The 17,985-nt window shown below is 46.9% G+C and overlaps 1 protein-coding gene across 1 annotated transcript in view; it reads left to right on the forward strand.

Annotated features, from left to right (window-relative positions):
• LOC132450712 (oxysterol-binding protein-related protein 10-like) overlaps window positions 1–17,985 on the forward strand; it is a 51,739-nt gene continuing 33,754 nt past the window's right edge. Inside the window, exons 1-3 of the mRNA XM_060042769.1 lie at window positions 1–595; window positions 12,176–12,348; window positions 16,118–16,197. Of these exons, the coding sequence (XP_059898752.1) occupies window positions 324–595; window positions 12,176–12,348; window positions 16,118–16,197 (525 nt within the window). The 5' untranslated portion in view covers window positions 1–323. The remainder of the gene's footprint in view (window positions 596–12,175; window positions 12,349–16,117; window positions 16,198–17,985) is intronic.

Consider the following 17,985-nt stretch of genomic DNA (forward strand, 5'->3'; position numbering starts at 1 on the left):
CCCAATTCCATAGCTGGAAAACGCTTGGAGAGAGAAGCACGGTGCAGCACGACCGCAGTGGAAGAATCTAAACCACGGGACATGCACGGGGAAAAAGCTATGCAATGTCCTTTTGAAGGGGAATTCGTGCGCACTGAAGAATGCTCAAATCTTAACCGACCATGGCGTTTGCATAATTAACGCTTCTCATGTAGGTCAGTAGCCGCACGTCGTCCTGGGATCACTTATGTTCTAGTCGAATCTCACTACTGGTCTACTTCCATCCTGGCTGTGTCCCCCCCCCGCCCCCCAACCCACCCCGCCTCCGCCGTCCCGTGGTCAGAATGGACAAGACAGCCTGCAGTCCGACTCTTCCAGCTGCCAACAAAAATAACTCTGGGTCGCTTTCCGCGGAGAGGGGGACGAACAGCGGGAGGAAGATCGCAAGGACGGGTCCGCAGAGCCCCGGTTCAGCCTCCCTCGGCAGCTCAAGCGGAGTCGCGGGAGGTCGGGGAGGTTTACTCGGGAACAGTATGCATTCACAGCATGCTGGGAAACGACAGTTGGAAGGAGTGCTGAGCAAATACACCAACCTCCTTCAAGGCTGGCAAAACAGGTAAGGGTATTTATTAAGGCACATGTACATGTTAACGTGAAAGCAGATGACCCCATCCCTGCGTGTTGTTATGTCTCTCTCTCCCCACACCTCTCCCCTCCCCACACCTCTCCGTCCACGTTGCACTTTCGAGCGTGTCACCGTAAAACGGAAATCACAACGGCCAACGGCTCTTGTAGACGGGCTATAGTTAAACCTGCACTATGTAACTTTTGGACTGCAGTTATTTACTCTCTGCACAATTCGAAAGTAAAAAGTTTCTCGAGATTAAAATGCTCTAACCCAGCCATGGATTTGTATCTCCTTAATCGCTTTATTCTCATCCACTTCTCATCCCACACACACGCACACACTCCGTGGGATAATGTATAACTGTAGGCTACAGTTTTTCATTAGCAGTCTCTAGTGGCATGAGTTTGAGCTACAGTCTGTAGCTCAAACTCATGCCACTAGAGATTGCTAATGAAAAAGCGTAGTGCAGGTTTAACATTAGATGTTTCTTATATCCGATTATATGATTATTACCAGGCTAAAGGACACATTTCGATTTATTTGGAAACTGCAAGGTCTGCTATTTAGTGGAACTAAGCCTTTTAAAGAGTACACATAGCACAGAAGGAAGAAGGACATATTGTTTACTGTGTTGTACACTGATATGATGTACACTGAACTGCTATAAAACATGAGACAGGCGAATTGTTTAAAGTCTAGCGTATCTCAGTTGATTAATTTTGTGTTCTTTAATACCTCAAACTCGTCAAGTCAGACAGTTGAGTGTTTGAGTGTTGAATGTTGAGTGTTGGACATTACTCAATGACTCATCAAACTTATTATCAACCACCCTAAGGGGAAGAGTTGACTACATTCACCGTTAGTGACTGCTCTGAAGATCTTCTCTATTGTTGGTGTGTGTGATGCTAGCTAATATTACCACACTAAATATTTTCACAATCTGTAAAATAGAGGATATGTGATCCATATATTGATTTGTTTGTTGTTACAAAAACAAACAGAATCTTCCAGCGTGCCTCTTTAAGAAACCATTAAGGACCACTAAGTGACAATTATTTGGTTTCCATGTATTCCTTCAGACCACAGGGTGTGTTGTGTTTCACCAAGCTCAACCCAGTGGTTTTCACGGAAAAATCAACCGAATCTGAACAGAATGACATAACATGTCATTCACTGGTTAGATTACCTATACAGTAGTGACAGTCGATGCTTGCAAAAATGCATCCTTCAAATGATTGCTGTGAATGGATGGAAGAAGTCACCTGCTATATATTGTTGTAGAGATTGTATAATTATTGTGCTTAGACACATACCTAGCTAGCTGTACTGCACTTTGTGTACACACTCATACGTACACACACACACACACACACACACACACACACACACACACACACACACACACACACACACACACACACACACACACACACACACACACACACACACACACACACACACACACACACACACACACACACACACACACACACATGCTCTTGAGAATGTGTGTCTGGGATTTGGATGTTACTTCTCACGTAATTAAAAGTGCATTAGTTCTTAGTCTTGGATGTGTCATCCAATTATCCAGTAAGTGTTGAAGCCCAGGCACATATTTGACTGTTGTGTGATAAAGAGCTGTAGAAATTCTGCTATAATTACCTGAATTATAACAAAACCATCACGGCCAACTGGAGTGGAATCAAGCTACAGTTCATAATTTATGGTTAATGCAGCCATGATTTAGTTGTTAATTGCAAGATGTTTTATATTGTTTATTTGCATCTTAAAATGTAACATCAACTAACAACCTTGTTGACTATGATGCTGATCGGTATCACTATCGAACAATCTATTTGTCCTTCAAGGTTGATATTCCTGTCCACTTTCAATTACCCCCTGCTTAGAAGCGACAGTCTAGCCTTACAGGACACATCCTTCTGCTTCAGTTACCTTGGCACAAGCCCAGGCTCAGATAGCCTACATTTGTGGTCAGATGCAAGCAGACTGCTAGAGTTTGCTCTGAATGTAACCAACAACCTGGCCTCAAGTAGTCCTTCATGGACACATACCCAAATCTACTGATGTCAAAATGTATTTTTAAAACAGAGACTATTTGTCTCTGTTTTAAAAAAACATTTTGTGTGACTTTACTACCAGTAATACAACCGCTAGAAACATTCCTATGCTTACAAATATATACTCTTACAGCCTGAAGATACAGAAAAATGACTGGTCATTCAGATAGATTATCCAAAACCTATTTAGCTTTCTTCAAAGCTAACCCATTTTCCTGTTGCCTTTGACAAAATCAAAGTAGTGATGTTTGATGCATGACATTTTAGCTGCAGAATACAGCTCTGGTAACTGTTCCAAGATTAAAGCACATCCTACCCCTGCTTTTATTTTGCCAAGGCCCAAATTCTGTTGTTGGCTGTGCATTTAAGCAGGACCTTAAAAGTCTGCCTTCAGATATCTTGATTTTGGGTGATTTTAAACTTTTTATTTTTTCCGAATGCAAATGCCATCACCCTGTGCTAAAATCCCAATACATCATAGCTTTGATAATTTTTCATTTGACTTTATTAACTTCATTTTTAAAATAGTACTCGGGTAACTATGCTTTGTACGCCTACAGATTCACACCAAACACTTTTTCAGATCTACATGTACATGTAATTTCACGTTCCGCAAAAATAACGTTGATATATTTGAGCACAATTAATCCATAACGAGCGTAATAATGAGGTGTTGGTGAAGGGTGGACACAAAGTATTAAAAAGCTCTAAAATCATTTCCAAAATGAATGCTTATCCCCAAGGCTAGTACATTTCAAAAGTGTTTGCACCTCTCCAGTCCATGCACTTAGTCAACTCATGACATTTCTAAGCCAAGTGACTTGGGTCTGAATACATGCCCTCCACCGTCTGGCATTTTGATGTCTGTACTCAGGGCATTAAGCATAAAAAATCCTGGCTAAAGAAAAAGTCAAATATAACTGTCGTATGTGGTTGTTTTTCAGCTGCGCTATGTTTGGTTATTGGTATTTTAACCTGTGGTTCAGTTTCATGTGTAGGTGGGGTTAAAAGGACATTGCTCTTCGTGTGTGTGTGTGTGTGTGTGTGTGTGTGTGGGTGGAGACCCTTTTTCTTGTCCGGCTGCTTGCAATGTGCGGTGGACTGGTGGTGTGAGGTTCTTTAGTCCTTTAAAGGGCCTCTATTATACCACCAGGTGTGATTGTGATTGGCCATTACAAGCTGTATGAAAGTCGGCCTTTTCCTGTACCTTAGCGACACCCCAAGTTGGCGTATCCACCTAGATGTATTTTGAATAGAGCAGTCCACTAGACTAACCAGTGGACTGTAGCAAATGTTGCTACCGTTTTCTTATCTATCCATCATATATAGGTGGACACTTGTGATGTGATTCGACTAGTAAGCTAACTTTGCCTTTTATTTTCTATATATTTTACTAATTTTTTGCATATGTTTTCTTTAACTTATCTATTATTTTATTTTATTGTATATATTGTTTTGCATTGTATATGGTTTATATTTGAAGCACTTTGAGTCTGCCTTGTGTATGAAAAGTGCTATATAAATAAAGTTGCCTTGCCTGGCCTAAGCACAGTCACACCTGGTTTAATAGAAGAGCAGGAAGAAGGAAGGTTTGAGAACCATGTGGAGGTCATCCCGGGAAAGACCCAAAAGACTGGTGAACTTAAGAGCTCCTTGCTCCTCTTCTCTGAGGAATGTGTGTAAGGGAGTGTTTATTTACACAAGACAGCAGAGAGCATGCCAAGAGCTGACTACAGAGAGTAGCGATATGCCAGGAAGAAAGGGCACCGCCAAGGGTAGGGTTTTACATATTTACCCACCAGCCAGCCGTGTTTTTCATTCCGTATTCCGTGTCAGACACCCTGAATTAAAAGTTTTAAGCTTACTTCCGCAGTCAGATTATCTTGTCCGAAAGTAGTAGCCTTTCTTACTTGGAAAGAAGGCATATTATTGAAGTGACATATGCTGGCTGCTGTGTGATTGCAAATCTCTAGGATAACCGTAGTCACCGTCGGTTGACTGGTACTAAGTTGTTCCGCCTCAAGGATTTCTGGCCTTACAATTGGGCAGATGCCTTCGGCGAAGACTTTTAACACACAGGCACGCTTACACACACACACGCGCACACACACACACACACACACCCCATTCTGGTGAGGTTGAGGCATGTATCGTGCAAACTCGTCAGTACCGACTTGTATCTTTTGTATTCAGCGTTTCAGCGCTATACCGGCGGAAGCTCAAGTGTCTGTAAACAGGTGGAGCTGGTGGATGTATGCAGGTGGAGCTGGTGAATGTATACAAGTGGAGCTGGTGGATGTAAACAGGTGAAGCTGGTGAATGTAAACAGGTGAAGCTGGTGAATGTAAACAGGTGAAGCTGGTGAATGTAAACAGGTGGAGCTGGTGGAAGTAAACAGGTGAAGCTGGTGAATGTAAACAGGTGGAGCTGGTGGAAGTAAACAGGTGAAGCTGGTGAATGTAAACAGGTGGAGCTGGTGGAAGTAAACAGGTGGAGCTGGTGGAAGTAAACAGGTGGAGCTGGTGGATGTAAACAGGTGGAGCTGGTGGAAGTAAACAGGTGGAGCTGGTGGAAGTAAACAGGTGGAGCTGGTGGAAGTAAACAGGTGGAGGTGGTGGAAGTAAACAGGTGGAGGTGGTGGATGTAAACAGGTGGAGCTGGTGGAAGTAAACAGGTGGAGGTGGTGGATGTAAACAGGTGGAGCTGGTGGATGTAAACAGGTGGAGCTGGTGGATGTAAACAGGTGGAGGTGGTGGATGTAAACAGGTGGAGCTGGTGTCTGTAAACGGGTGGGGCCGGGTTGGGGAGAGGTGGGTGTACACTGACACCTTGTCAGGCAGGTGTTCCAGCACAGATTATAAGTGGGCAAAGCCTTTTTAAACAAGCCACTCTTGCTCTATTTTCCCCAGAGGGTTGATGGAGCACTCGGCAGGTCTCTCCCGCCCAGCCGGCCACTGGGGCCATCGGGTTGAGCGTTGGCCACGTGTGAGGTGGATGTGACTGGCCGTTCGCCGTGGTCATTACTCAGCCATGGACCATCATAGATACTGCGCTATGATAGCGCAGTATCTATCAACCGCCACCGCCAGCATTGACTCTAGCCCCGGTATTGATGAAAGCATTGTAGGTTTGGCTTGAAACTATCGACTATCGTCCAATTCATGCGAATCCCTGACGATGCGAGTGTCTGGGATCCTTGACAGTGCTGTCGAGTCTGAGCTGCGACACCAGCAGCTTCCTGTCTGAACCGCCTTTGGTCTGCTGCTTATCATGGTTACCATATCCTGTTTATACATGGAAGTCCAACAATGTGAGTCTGCAGATTGTTCTGTGGATTTGTTGCAGGCACGCTCTTGTATGGTCTCTCTCTCTCTCTGTCTCTGTCTCTGTCTCTCTTTTATGTTTTGCCCGTCTCTTTCCCTTTAACACCATTATATTATTACTATTTTGAACACCCACCACTTGCGAGGCAACGTGATTCCAACATTATCTGTGTTGTGCCTCTTGTCTTTTTAAATGGGTTATATTTATGCCAGAGGTGGTTTAATAAGGGATATGTGAGGAAACTATAATTGTTAAGACATGTGATTAGAACAACAAGTGAGAGCCAGGGGTGTAATTGAATTGTGTCCGACTGGCTGTGCAGTCATTGAGGAAAGAAAATGAGTATTTATTTGTTTTAGACTTGCATTCTACCCAATGTGGGAAAGCAAATCTATTCAATCATTTTTTATGATTTTTGTTTTTAACATTTGTTTATGTTTTGAGATTTTATGCACATTATGTATCCTGTCTGATCTGACCTTTCTGAACGTTTTTTTATTGGACTTGAGATATTATCAAATCAATTATATTAATGATATAAATAATCTTCATTTCTATTAAGAGTCTTGTTGATAAGCATTTTTATCGGAACTGGTCCCAGAAAAATGACGAATGAATGATTGATGAATGTGTATTTTAACCCTTGATAAATGTAACGTGAATTGAGTCCTGCTTCAATATTGACCATGCAATAGCTGAGTCACATTTGAACTTTTGAGCGCTCTTCTAAGAACCGGCCCCAGTCACGTGGTTTCCGCAGCGTGCGCCGGCAGACCTTTTCGCTAGGGTGAGCGGGCGGATGGCGTAGCCGTCCTGAAACACTGGGCCGCTTGTTAGAAGGTCAACACACCACCAGCAGTACAGCATGTTACACCTGTGCTGTAGTAGAGCACAAGAGAAAGACTACCTACAGCGGTCAGCCGTGACGCTATGATCTGTTTGCTGACTTGACAGGGCGGTGTGTGTGTGTGTGTGTGTGTGTGTGTGTGTGTGTGTGTGTGTGTGTGTGTGTGTGTGTGTGTGTGTGTGTGTGTGTGTGTGTGTGTGTGTGTGTGTGTGTGTGTGTGTGTGTGTGTGTGTGTGTGTGTGTGTGTGTGTGTGTGCGCGTAAATCCCAAAAGTTCCTATGCTGACGGTGTAAGAGAATACATGAATCACATTGTCTTACAATGGAGGGGGCGGGGTGCAAGGTCGTGGGTGGGGCAGGATCAATTTCTGAACAGCATTATTTGCCAGGGGGAAACCCAGGGGATTCACTTGAGATTCAGCAGGCAGACATATTTGTTAAGAGCCACCTGTCTTTGTCAGTGGGAAATGCCATATGCTTGCGTTTATGGGCCCATGTGCCTGACATTACTTCCCACTATCTCCACATTAACTGCTAAGGCCTAGAGTGTTTTTTATTCATCCCTAAATAACTAAAACATTTTGCTGACGTTAAAATAATAATGCAAAACTGTTTTGCCATTAGTTTGAACCTCAGTTATGTAGAAACAAACTAGGTACAACGTCTAGCATTTCGGAAAAGGAGAAAGGGGATACCCTTCAATGTAGTACGCCAAAAGCACATTCTTATTGTTTTGTTTTTATTGTTTTGTGTGAAACCAAACCTGCAGAATAATCCAGACGTACAGGTCGCTTTGGCTCGGTTTGCCAACCACACCCTCTCTTTCTGATTGGCTGAAATTAGCAGCCAAGTGATATCACCTGTTGACCCAAAGCGACTTCCGTTGCAGTGACCTGGGTCTCCTCAGAAATGCATACAGTCTCCCCATGTTTGTGTGTTTGGTAACTTTTCCCCAGGGTAAATAAATAAAAAGATGGAGCAGAAATAGTGATGTGATAGCAGTCTGTGATATCTTCAAATCAAAATCGATCATAACTGTATAAAAAAACATCAACATGCAGACTGGTTTTCATCTGTGCAGGAGCCGGCGGGTTCTCCAGCAGAGTTTATTGACTTATGTAAACCCCCTGCTATGGTTAGATGTTGGATGAGAGGACCGAGTCAATAGCATAGATCCCTGAAAAGCGCTGTGGTAGAGCGAGCATTAGTTCACAGGGCAGAAGCAGAGGAAAACGAAAAGGATTGTAGGAGGATGTGATGATGGGACAAAGCAAAGAGGCTGCTCCCTCGGGCTGCTGCACCGGAAAGTCGGCTAATTCCAGATCACGTTACTGCTGCTGCTGCTGGGGTGGCCGATGGATGGTCTTCAGTCGGGCTGCCTGCCTTCTTTTTATATTGTGGGGAGTTGTTTAGTTTTCTCGATACGTGTTAAATAGAGGATTGAAGGGCCGTCTTGATAATAAGTAGCCCATTATTATGAAGTGCAGTTTTGGCTACAAGTAGGATATGACGAGGCCTATGTGTGCCTTCTATTTGATGTTTTCATTTTAACTTGATTTAAATGTCACTCTTGAATCCATCATCATCATCATCATCATCATCGTCATCCGCTTATCCGGGGTCGGGTCGCGGGGGGAGCAGCTCAAGCAGGGGGCCCCAGACTTCCCTTTCCCGGGCCACATTGACCAGCTCTGACGGGGGGATCCCGAGGCGTTCCCAGGCCAGTGTTGAGATATAATCTCTCCACCTAGTCCTGGGTCTTCCCCGAGGTCTCCTCCCCACTGGACGTGCCTGAAACACCTCCCAAGGAAGGCGCCCAGTGGGCATCCTTACCAGATGCCCGAACCACCTCAGCTGACTCCTTTCTAAGTAAAGGAGCAGCGGCTCTAATCCGAGTTCCTCACGGATGGCTGAGCTTCTCACCCTATCCCTAAGGGAGACGCCAGCCACCCTTCTGAGAAAACTCATCTCGGCCGCTTGTACCCGCGATCTCGTCCTTTCGGTCATCACCCAGCCCTCATGACCATAGGTGAGGATAGGAACGAAGATCGACCGGTAGATCGAGAGTTTTGCCTTGCGGCTCAGCTCTCTTTTCGTTACAACGGTGCGGTAAAGCGAACGCAATACCGCCCCCGCTGCTCCGATTCTCCGGCCAATCTCACGCTCCATAGTACCCTCACTCGCGAACAAGACCCCGAGGTACTTGAACTCCTTCACTTGGGCTAAGGACTCATTTCCTACCCGGAGTAAGCAATCCACCGGTTTCCTGCTAAGAGTCATGGCCTCAGATTTAGCGGTGCTAATCCTCATCCCAGCCGATTCACACTCGGCCGCCAGCCGATCAAGTGAGTGCTGAAGGTCACAGGCCGATGATCCAATGAGGACCACATCATCTGCAAAAAGCAGTGACGAGATCCTCAGACCACCGAACTGCAACCCCTCCATGTATATCACAAACAGGATTGGTGACAAGGCGCAGCCCTGGCGGAGACCAGCACCCACTGAGAACGAAACTGACTGGCTGCCGAGAACACCAACACAGCTCTCGCTTTGGGAGTACAAAGATTGGATGGCCCTGAGGATAGACCCCCTTACCCCATACTCCCGCAGCACCTCCCACAGTTTCTCCCGGGGGACCCGGTCATACGCCTTCTCCAGATCCACAAAACACATGTAGACCGGATGGGCATACTCCCAGGCCCCCTCCAGGATCCTTGCGAGAGTGAAGAGCTGGTCCGTAGTTCCACGTCCGGGGCGAAAACCGCATTGTTCCTCTTCAATCTGAGGTTCGACGATCGGCCGAACCCTCCTTTCCAGCACCTTGGAGTAGACTTTACCAGGGAGGCTGAGAAGTGTGATACCCCGGTAATTGGCACACACTCTCTGGTCCCCCTTTTGAACAGGGGAACCACCACCCCGGTTTGCCACTCCTTTGGCACTGTACCCGACTCCCACGCGATGTTGAACAGGCGTGTCAACCATGACAGCCCCTCAACACCCAGAGCCTTTAGCATTTCTGGCTGGATCTCATCAATCCCTGGGGCTTTGCCACTGCGGAGATGTTTGACTACCTCAGTGACCTCCACCAGGGAAATTGACGACGAAACACCATCAACCTCGAGCTCTGCCTCAAACATAGAGGGCGTGTTATTCGGATTCAGGAGTTCCTCAAAGTGTTCCTTCCAACGTCCGACGACCTCCTCAGTTGAGGTCAACAGAGTCCCATCCTTACTGTACACAGCTTGGATGGTTCCCCGTTTCCCCCTCCTGAGGTGCCGGATAGTCTTCCAGAAACACTTTGGTGCCGACCGAAAGTCCTTCTCCATGGCCTCTCCGAACTTCTCCCACACCCGCTGCTTAGCCTCCGACACGGCAGCCGCTGCAGCCCTTCGAGCCTGTCGGTACCCTGCAACCGAGTCAGGAGTCCTCCAGGATATCATATCCCGGAAGGCCTCCTTCTTCAGTCGGACGGCTTCCCTGACCACCGTAGTCCACCACGGTGTCCGAGGGTTACCGCCCCTTGAGGAGCCTAAGACCCTGAGGCCACAGCTAGCCACCGCAGCTTCAGCAATGGAGGCTTTGAACACCGCCCACTCCGGCTCAATGCCCCCAACCTCCACAGGAATGCCAGAAAAGCTCCGCCGGAGGTGTGAGTTGAAGATACCTAGGACGGGGGCCTCCTCCAGACGTTCCCAGTTCACCCGCACTACTCGTTTGGGCTTACCAGGTCTATCCGAAATTTCCCCCATTCCCTGATCCAACTCACAACCAGATGGTGGTCGGTTGACAGTTCCGCCCCTCTCTTTACCCGAGTGTCCAAAACATGCGGCCTCAGATCAGATGACACGATCACGAAATCGATCATCGATCTTCGGCCTAGGGTACTGTGGTACCAGGTACACTTATGAGCACCCTTATGTTCGAACATGGTGTTTGTTATGGATAATCCATGACTAGCACAGAAGTCCAATAACAAACGACCGCTCGGGTTTAGATCAGGGAGGCCGTTCCTCCCCACCACGCCTCTCCAGGTGTCTCCATCGTTGCCCACGTGGGCGTTGAAGTCTCCCAGCAGAACTACGGAGTCCCCTACTGGAGCCCCATACAGGACTCCATTCAGGGTCTCCAAGAAGGCCGAGTACTCTGAGCTGCTGTTTGGTGCATACGCACAAACAACAGTCAGAGTTTTCCCCCCTACAACCCTTAGGCGCAGGGAGGCGACCCTCTCGTCTACCGGGGTAAACTCCAACACCGCGGCGCTCAGCTGGGGATTTATGAGTATCCCCACACCCGCCCGGCGCCTCACGCCCTTGGCAACTCCGGAGAAGAATAGAGTCCAACCCTTATCCAGGAGTACGGTACCAGAGCTGAGACTGTGCGTGGAGGTAAGCCCCACCAGATCTAACTGATAGCGCTCCACCTTTCCCCACAGCGAGGTGACGTTCCACGTCCCCAGAGCCAGCTTCTGCCGCCCGGGTCTGGTCCGTCGAGACCCCTGACCTTCGCTGCCACCCATGTGGCTGCGCACCCGACCCCAACGGGTCTTCCCACAGGTGGTGGGCCCATGGGATGAAGAGAGGGGGGGTGCCACGTAGTTTGTTCGGGCTGTGCCCGACCGGGCTCCGTGGCAAACCCGGCCACCAGGCGCTCGCCATCGAGCCCTCCGTCTGGGCCTGGCTCCAGACGGGGGCCCCGGGCTTCCTCCGGGCCGGGTCACATCTCCTCTTTTTTCGTTCTTCATTGGAGTTTTGTGAACCATTCTTAGTCTGGCCCCTCACCTGAGACCACTCTGCCATGAGAGACCCTACCAGGAGCACAAGGCTCCAGACAACACAGCTCTCAGGTTCACAGGGACACGCAAACCTCTCCACCACGATAAGGTGACGGTTCCAGGAGAGGCTTGAATCCAATAAAGTGGAAACTTTAAAATGTAATCTGTGAATTTGTAGCTTTTGGTTTGGCTGATCCAACTGCTCATGGCTACATCAGGGTTATGGGACTGAGCTTGGTGTAGTAGGCCTAATATCAGCCTATAGCCTCTCCTTTTCTCTATAGGCCACCACTCCTCCTCGCCCACACACACACACACTTTTTCAATTAAGAGCAAAAAATAGAGAAGAGAATAGTGAGCACAGCTTGACCATAAAACAAAACCATGAGATCATTAATGAACTCTCTTATATCCCCTCCCCTTTTATCTCGCTACCTAACATAATTTTTTACTTCCTCCTCCCTCCCCCCCCCCCATGCCCCCCGCTGTCTCCCATGATCGTTTCCTCCTCCTTCATCCTCTCCCCTCTGTTCTCCTCTCCCTCCGCAGGTACTTTGTCCTGGATCCGGAGTCGGGGCACTTGCAGTACTTTGTCAGCGAGCAGGGAAAGAGCCAGAAACCCAGGGGGTCCCTTCCCCTGATCGGTGCCTCGGTGACCCCCAGCGACGAGGCCCCACACATGTTCGTGGTGAACTCAAACGGCGAGCTGTACAAACTCCGAGGTATGGACATCCGCCCGTGGTCCCCCGTGTCGGACCCCCAGAGGATACACACGCCGCGCTGCTTGTCAGGGACCAAGTGCCCTGGAAGCAGAGGGAGACTGCAGCGGTGGTGGTGGTGGTGGTGGTGGTGCTGCCACAGAGCTGTGGCGCCACGTCTTAAGGAGACGTTCTGCGTGCTATGTTTTGGATAACCTCGGTAGGACGAGCCGGGCTGGATGTTTAATATTTGAGTCGCTGAAGGCCTCTTGGAGCAGATGATGTAGGCCTCAAATATTGAGATGCTTAAAATAATTGAATTAAGTATTGTTTCCCAACGGCGAGTAGGCTCTACTGCCTATGGTTCTACGTAGGCCTACTGCTACCTGTAATACCCTGTGTGACGGCGGTGATTGTTTAAAATCTACTATTCTTACAGAGATTAATTGAATGCCATTGAGGTAGCAGGCCTAGTTCTCTTCAGTAGGATTCCAGTGAGTGTTCTTTTACTCTCAAACATTTTTATCGTATAATGTTCTAGTTTTAATGAGAGGGATAACAAGCAACCATTGACCCTTTCGTGCTTTAAAAACGATTGAAAAGACTAACTGATCCAGCTCCTCTATTTCTCTGTAGTTGCCAACAAGTGTGATAGTCCTTCTGTGCTATTCAATGTTTCACGTGAATGAGTGTGAAATGCTCATTGCCAGCCATTTCTAGTGCTGTCAATCCGTAACATCCTTACTGTTCCCACAGCGATTTATTGTTTCTCTTTCTTATCTGACAAATGTACCTATTGTAAGTTGCTTTGGATAAAGCGTCTGCTAAATGTATATTTATGTGTACATTTAAAATGTCAATGGCCGAGCGTAAACATTAGTAGAATGGTCAATGCCAATGCCATAGAAGACTTGTTTAATCACAACATCAACACTGTTCCCCGTACAGTCCGTTTGGTCAGTGCTGGCCACACATGGCCCACGGAGAGACCCATGTGATTAGTGATTAGAGCAAAATGCTAAATACGATGTGCCTATGTGCTTCAGCGGTCTCCAATGAGGAGCGAGATTCCTTGTAACCGTCGCTCTACTTGAGCTGGGCCTGGAATGTCCCTTGAATCTCCCAGAGGGCCTTATTGGAATAACTTGGCCTATATTCCACAAATAACCCTGTTCATTTGATCCACGCCTATTGAGTTGAGCGGAAACAATAATTCCATAGAGACATGGAGATGATGATGATGATGATGATGATGTAGAAGCTCACATGCAGCTATATTTTTGCAAATGTTAACTGAAGACTATTGACCCGGGCGGTAGTCAGACTGGATTTAGTGCAAACGTGAGTGGAAAATGGGTTTTGTCTTATCAGAGCACAAGGACACCACTGACTCACAGGAAACCTGAGCTTATTTCAATTGCAGGATGGCAAAGCAAACGTGGCAGCCGGTGTTTATTCAGTCATTCTATTTATTCAGCCACAGAACTTGTGCGATGTAATATGGAGAGTGCACTATTGTGGTGAGTAATTGTTTGAGAGACATTCCCCTAGGGTTAGTCTTGAAAGGGCAGGAATCGGAGCACTGGGATAAATATCCGTTATTGTAAATAGTGGTATTTGAGTTGTGAATTTCACCACTGCCACCAGGGGAGGAAGGGAGAGAGGGAGAGAGACAAAGAGAGGGGGAGACAAAGAGAGGGGGAGACAAAGAGAGGGGGAGACAAAGAGAGGGGAGCCGAAGAACCCCAGGGCATCATACTAAAATGCGTCACAATCCGTCGTATTTTTCATTCCTGCTTTCTCACTTTTGTATTTATACTCTGCTCTCCAGTGCCTTGAGCAACCACATCCTGAGAGAGAGAGAGAGAGAGAGAGAGAGAGAGAGAGAGAGAGAGAGGATTAGTGAAATCCATTGGGCTTCATTCTCCAATACAGAGACTTTGAGGCAACATAGTGCGCTGCAGTGTAGGCACAGCAGAGTTCACAAGTGCAGCAGGATTATAATTGCGTTTGAGTGTACATTCAGCCGGACATCACTGGACGCCCGGGTGAGTCTGCAAGAAGGCAACTGACCAAGGGTGGATTTTAAATGGCCGAATTCGAAGGCCTCACTCTGTTTTAACGTCTGAATAATGACCCCCCCCCCCCCCCCGCCCTGCCTTTCGTATCAGTAATTGTTTGATGTGCAAATCTGTCCATGCCTAATGAAGATTAACACGCGTTTGCCTCATTTGTGATTTTACAATGCGGTGCTGCACAATTAGGGTTTTACCATGAGCCACAGTGATTCCCATGTCCGCTGTGTAATTAGCACCATGAATAATGTATCATCATTTAATTCATAATCATTTATAATTTGCACGGGGCGTTTTCAGACTTTGAGCTGGTGTCCCTTGTCTTACTATGAATGTTAGAGTGCGTGTGTCCGGGGTGTTGGGCACGGGCATCATCAGGGTTGCTATGGTTATTTACGTTTTCGTCCACCAGTTGAGGCATGGCTGTATGGGTGGCCAAGGGACCGCGAGTATCAGACCGCGGTACAGAGGGATGACACCGACAGGTGCAAAATATCCAGCCCTAGTCAGTTATGGAAAGTGAATATTAAAACAATGGCAGCATTCAAGCGTACACATTATATCAGAGCACAGCCTGAGTCAGACGTTCCCCTTCCCCTAACGCTTTCAGTTGACCTAGATGAGGCTGCTATTTATTGAGGTGGCGTTTATTGAAGTGTCTTAACAATATGAAGTCATAAGCGAATGCCTTTCACTGTTCATTTGTAAGATTTCCTTTTTGGATGCGTATAATAACAGTGCAGGTGGGAGATTTTTTTTGTTGTTTTAATATATTCAACAGATTGTCTGTGAAATCTGTCAAAGCAGTCTCAGGGGGATGGTGAACAGACAAGCTCTGTCCCCAGATCCCGACGCATGTTGCATTCCAGAGCCGTTTTCCTCTCACCTCTCCTAAACCCAAACCCCAAGACAAACGCAGGCAATCGCCTGAGGCAGTGTTTGTGACAAGAGGCAGCAGGGCCTCCTGGGAAATGAAGTCTTTGGTCAATTAAAATCGACAGCTTTCTTAAAAAAACATATGTCATGGATTTAATCTGACGCCCAGTCTGGTTCATAATGGTTTAAAATCAAATGTATTCATATTAGTTCCCTCTAGGAGCTGGAGGCGAGCATCCAGCCGTCTGGTTTGAAATGGAGACCTGCAGAGCCCCTGTCTTGCCAGACGCTCATAATTGGACGTTCATAATTGCATTGAGACAGGATGTGATTATGTGGACCCAGTAGGTGTATGGATCTGAAGAAGACATTACGCCCACCATAACCTGTTCCGTGAGGGGGTTTCTCTGATTGGATTCAGGGGGCATTGAACCATTTCAATTAGTATCAGCTGTACGTCTTAATTTGGACTTCCGCCCAGTGATGGCGAACCAAGTGTAGGAGAAACGGGATCACTGAGGATTTGAATGATCACGTGAAAGGGACAACACACACACACATGATGGCCTGCTACAGGGGAAACATTTGATGGTCGGGTGTTACAGGTTGAAAATCATTTCAACAAATAACGCAGAGTTTAAGCACAAGTTTTGGGCATACTGTAGCTCTGTCAACGTTCTTGACAGCGGGGACTTACTCGTCCGTGAACTGGTGTTGCTGATAATAATTTTAATTGGCTCACTGTACCGAGGAATGGTAATGTCAACGGGAATCGAGTGTTGCTCCTCTTCACGTGTCCTCATTCCGGTCTCAGCTAATGAGCTGTGTGTGTGTCTCCGCAGCCTCTGACGCCAAGGAGCAGCAGTTCTGGATGAGCCAACTCCAAGCCTGTGCCAGACGCCACTCTGACTCCAGTGCCAAGGTGTGGACGCACACACACACACGCACGCACGCACACACACGCACACGCACACGCACACGCACGCACACACGCACACATAAATGGCTGCCCAAGCAACAGATAAACAAAATGACCATCACACAAATGCACCATTATGGACTAGCTCTCGCTACGTATAGCATTATTTTAGCCATGCACCCGTACAGATGCTGTCGTTGGTCCAATTTTGGTGTTACGACACATCCTTCCGTGTTACGAAAGAGCCATAGCCTACCCAGTGTTTTTCGAACGACAGATTTTATCTGTCAACCATGATGTTGTAAATTCCGCAAAACAAACAGTAAAAGTTAATGGTGGTTCGTAAAAGGAATAGCTCACATTGAGAGATGGTATCGACCGATGAGTTAGGTTTCACTAGATGTTTGGATTGGTATCGCTCAGTCATTATCACTATTATTAAAAAAGAATGTGTAATTTAGTGCTGAGAATACATTATTAGCCTGGTTTTCTCACACAAAGACAAGATGGTGAACTACCACCGCCGTCTTCACACATAAACCCACACAGACGTGTATATAAGATGAGCCTTTCCTTCAGAAAGTATTGCGTGCAGAAAGCTGTGACATTCGCGGCCCGGTGTCTCTGTTTGTCTGTTGGTGAGTGTGATGGAGGCTGTTTCTCACCCGACCAAACACATGTCAGCGCTGGCTTCTGAGATGAATGTACGTTTGTACAAAACAGCCACTCTACCTAAAAGGTTTTTCAAGGTGATAATATTGATTTTATATAGAAACTAGCTATTGTCAGAACCTCAACCAGTTTGTATTTCCTTTGGTTTTAGGACAATTTAGAAAATCCTTACTGTTATGGTATTATCAATTAGTAAAAACATCATTGTACTTTAGTGTTTTTCGGCCTATCAGTTTTATCACTTCTACCGCTTTCATATTAAAGAATGTATGGGCATAAATGTAAGCGTCTTATGTTTTGTTCCGGGCCATTTACCTGTTTCATTTGGAAATGTGTTGTGAGGATATTATGGATATAAGACGCTATTTCACGGTGTGTTTAAATGTGTGTGTGTGGGTTTGTGTGTGCTTAAGCCTCTCACAAAGGTGCATGTGGGATTGAAACTCCCCATCTTTGAAGGGTACATTAGTTATTTAGTATTTCCTTGGAATCTGAGCAAGCCTTGCATTGTCCAAGGTTTCCTTGTGTATTATGCTGCTACACTGCTATTATGCTGCATCTCAGATCCAGAATTCCTACTACGTTATAGCAGAACTTCTGGGGGAACACGGCACAGAGCCTGAAACTAAGGTCTGCAAGCGAGAGAGTAGCGCTGTGTGTGTGTGTGTGTGTGTGTGTGTGTGTGTGTGTGTGTGTGTGTGTGTGTGTGTGTGTGTGTGCGTGTGCGTGTGCGTGTGCGTGCGTGTGCGTGTCTTCTCTGTGGGACATGGAGCTGTTTGCCTGATCCAGTGATTTTGGTGGTGAACCTTGCTTGTTATCCAGACCTGGTGCGGGAGGCCCTACTGTCCTTCCTGTTGGCCTGGAAACCATCAGTGTGTGAAGGAGAACACGCTCCGACACACAGATCCACTAACAAACGGCTCCCTCTGAGCCAGCTCACTTTAAAGCCCTATGCATTTCCCATAGCTATTCCCCTATTTGACGTCTTGGAAGAGGGAACATGGAGCGGTAGACTGGGTTCTTCAGTGAAGTCCTGGTTCAGCTTTTACACTTTGTCGTAACAACTGTCACATGCATCACGAACCACGTGACCGATTGCTCCTGAAACTTAAACTTCTC

Source organism: Gadus macrocephalus, chromosome 22 (genome assembly GCF_031168955.1).
Source record: "Gadus macrocephalus chromosome 22, ASM3116895v1".
NCBI lineage: Eukaryota > Metazoa > Chordata > Actinopteri > Gadiformes > Gadidae > Gadus > Gadus macrocephalus.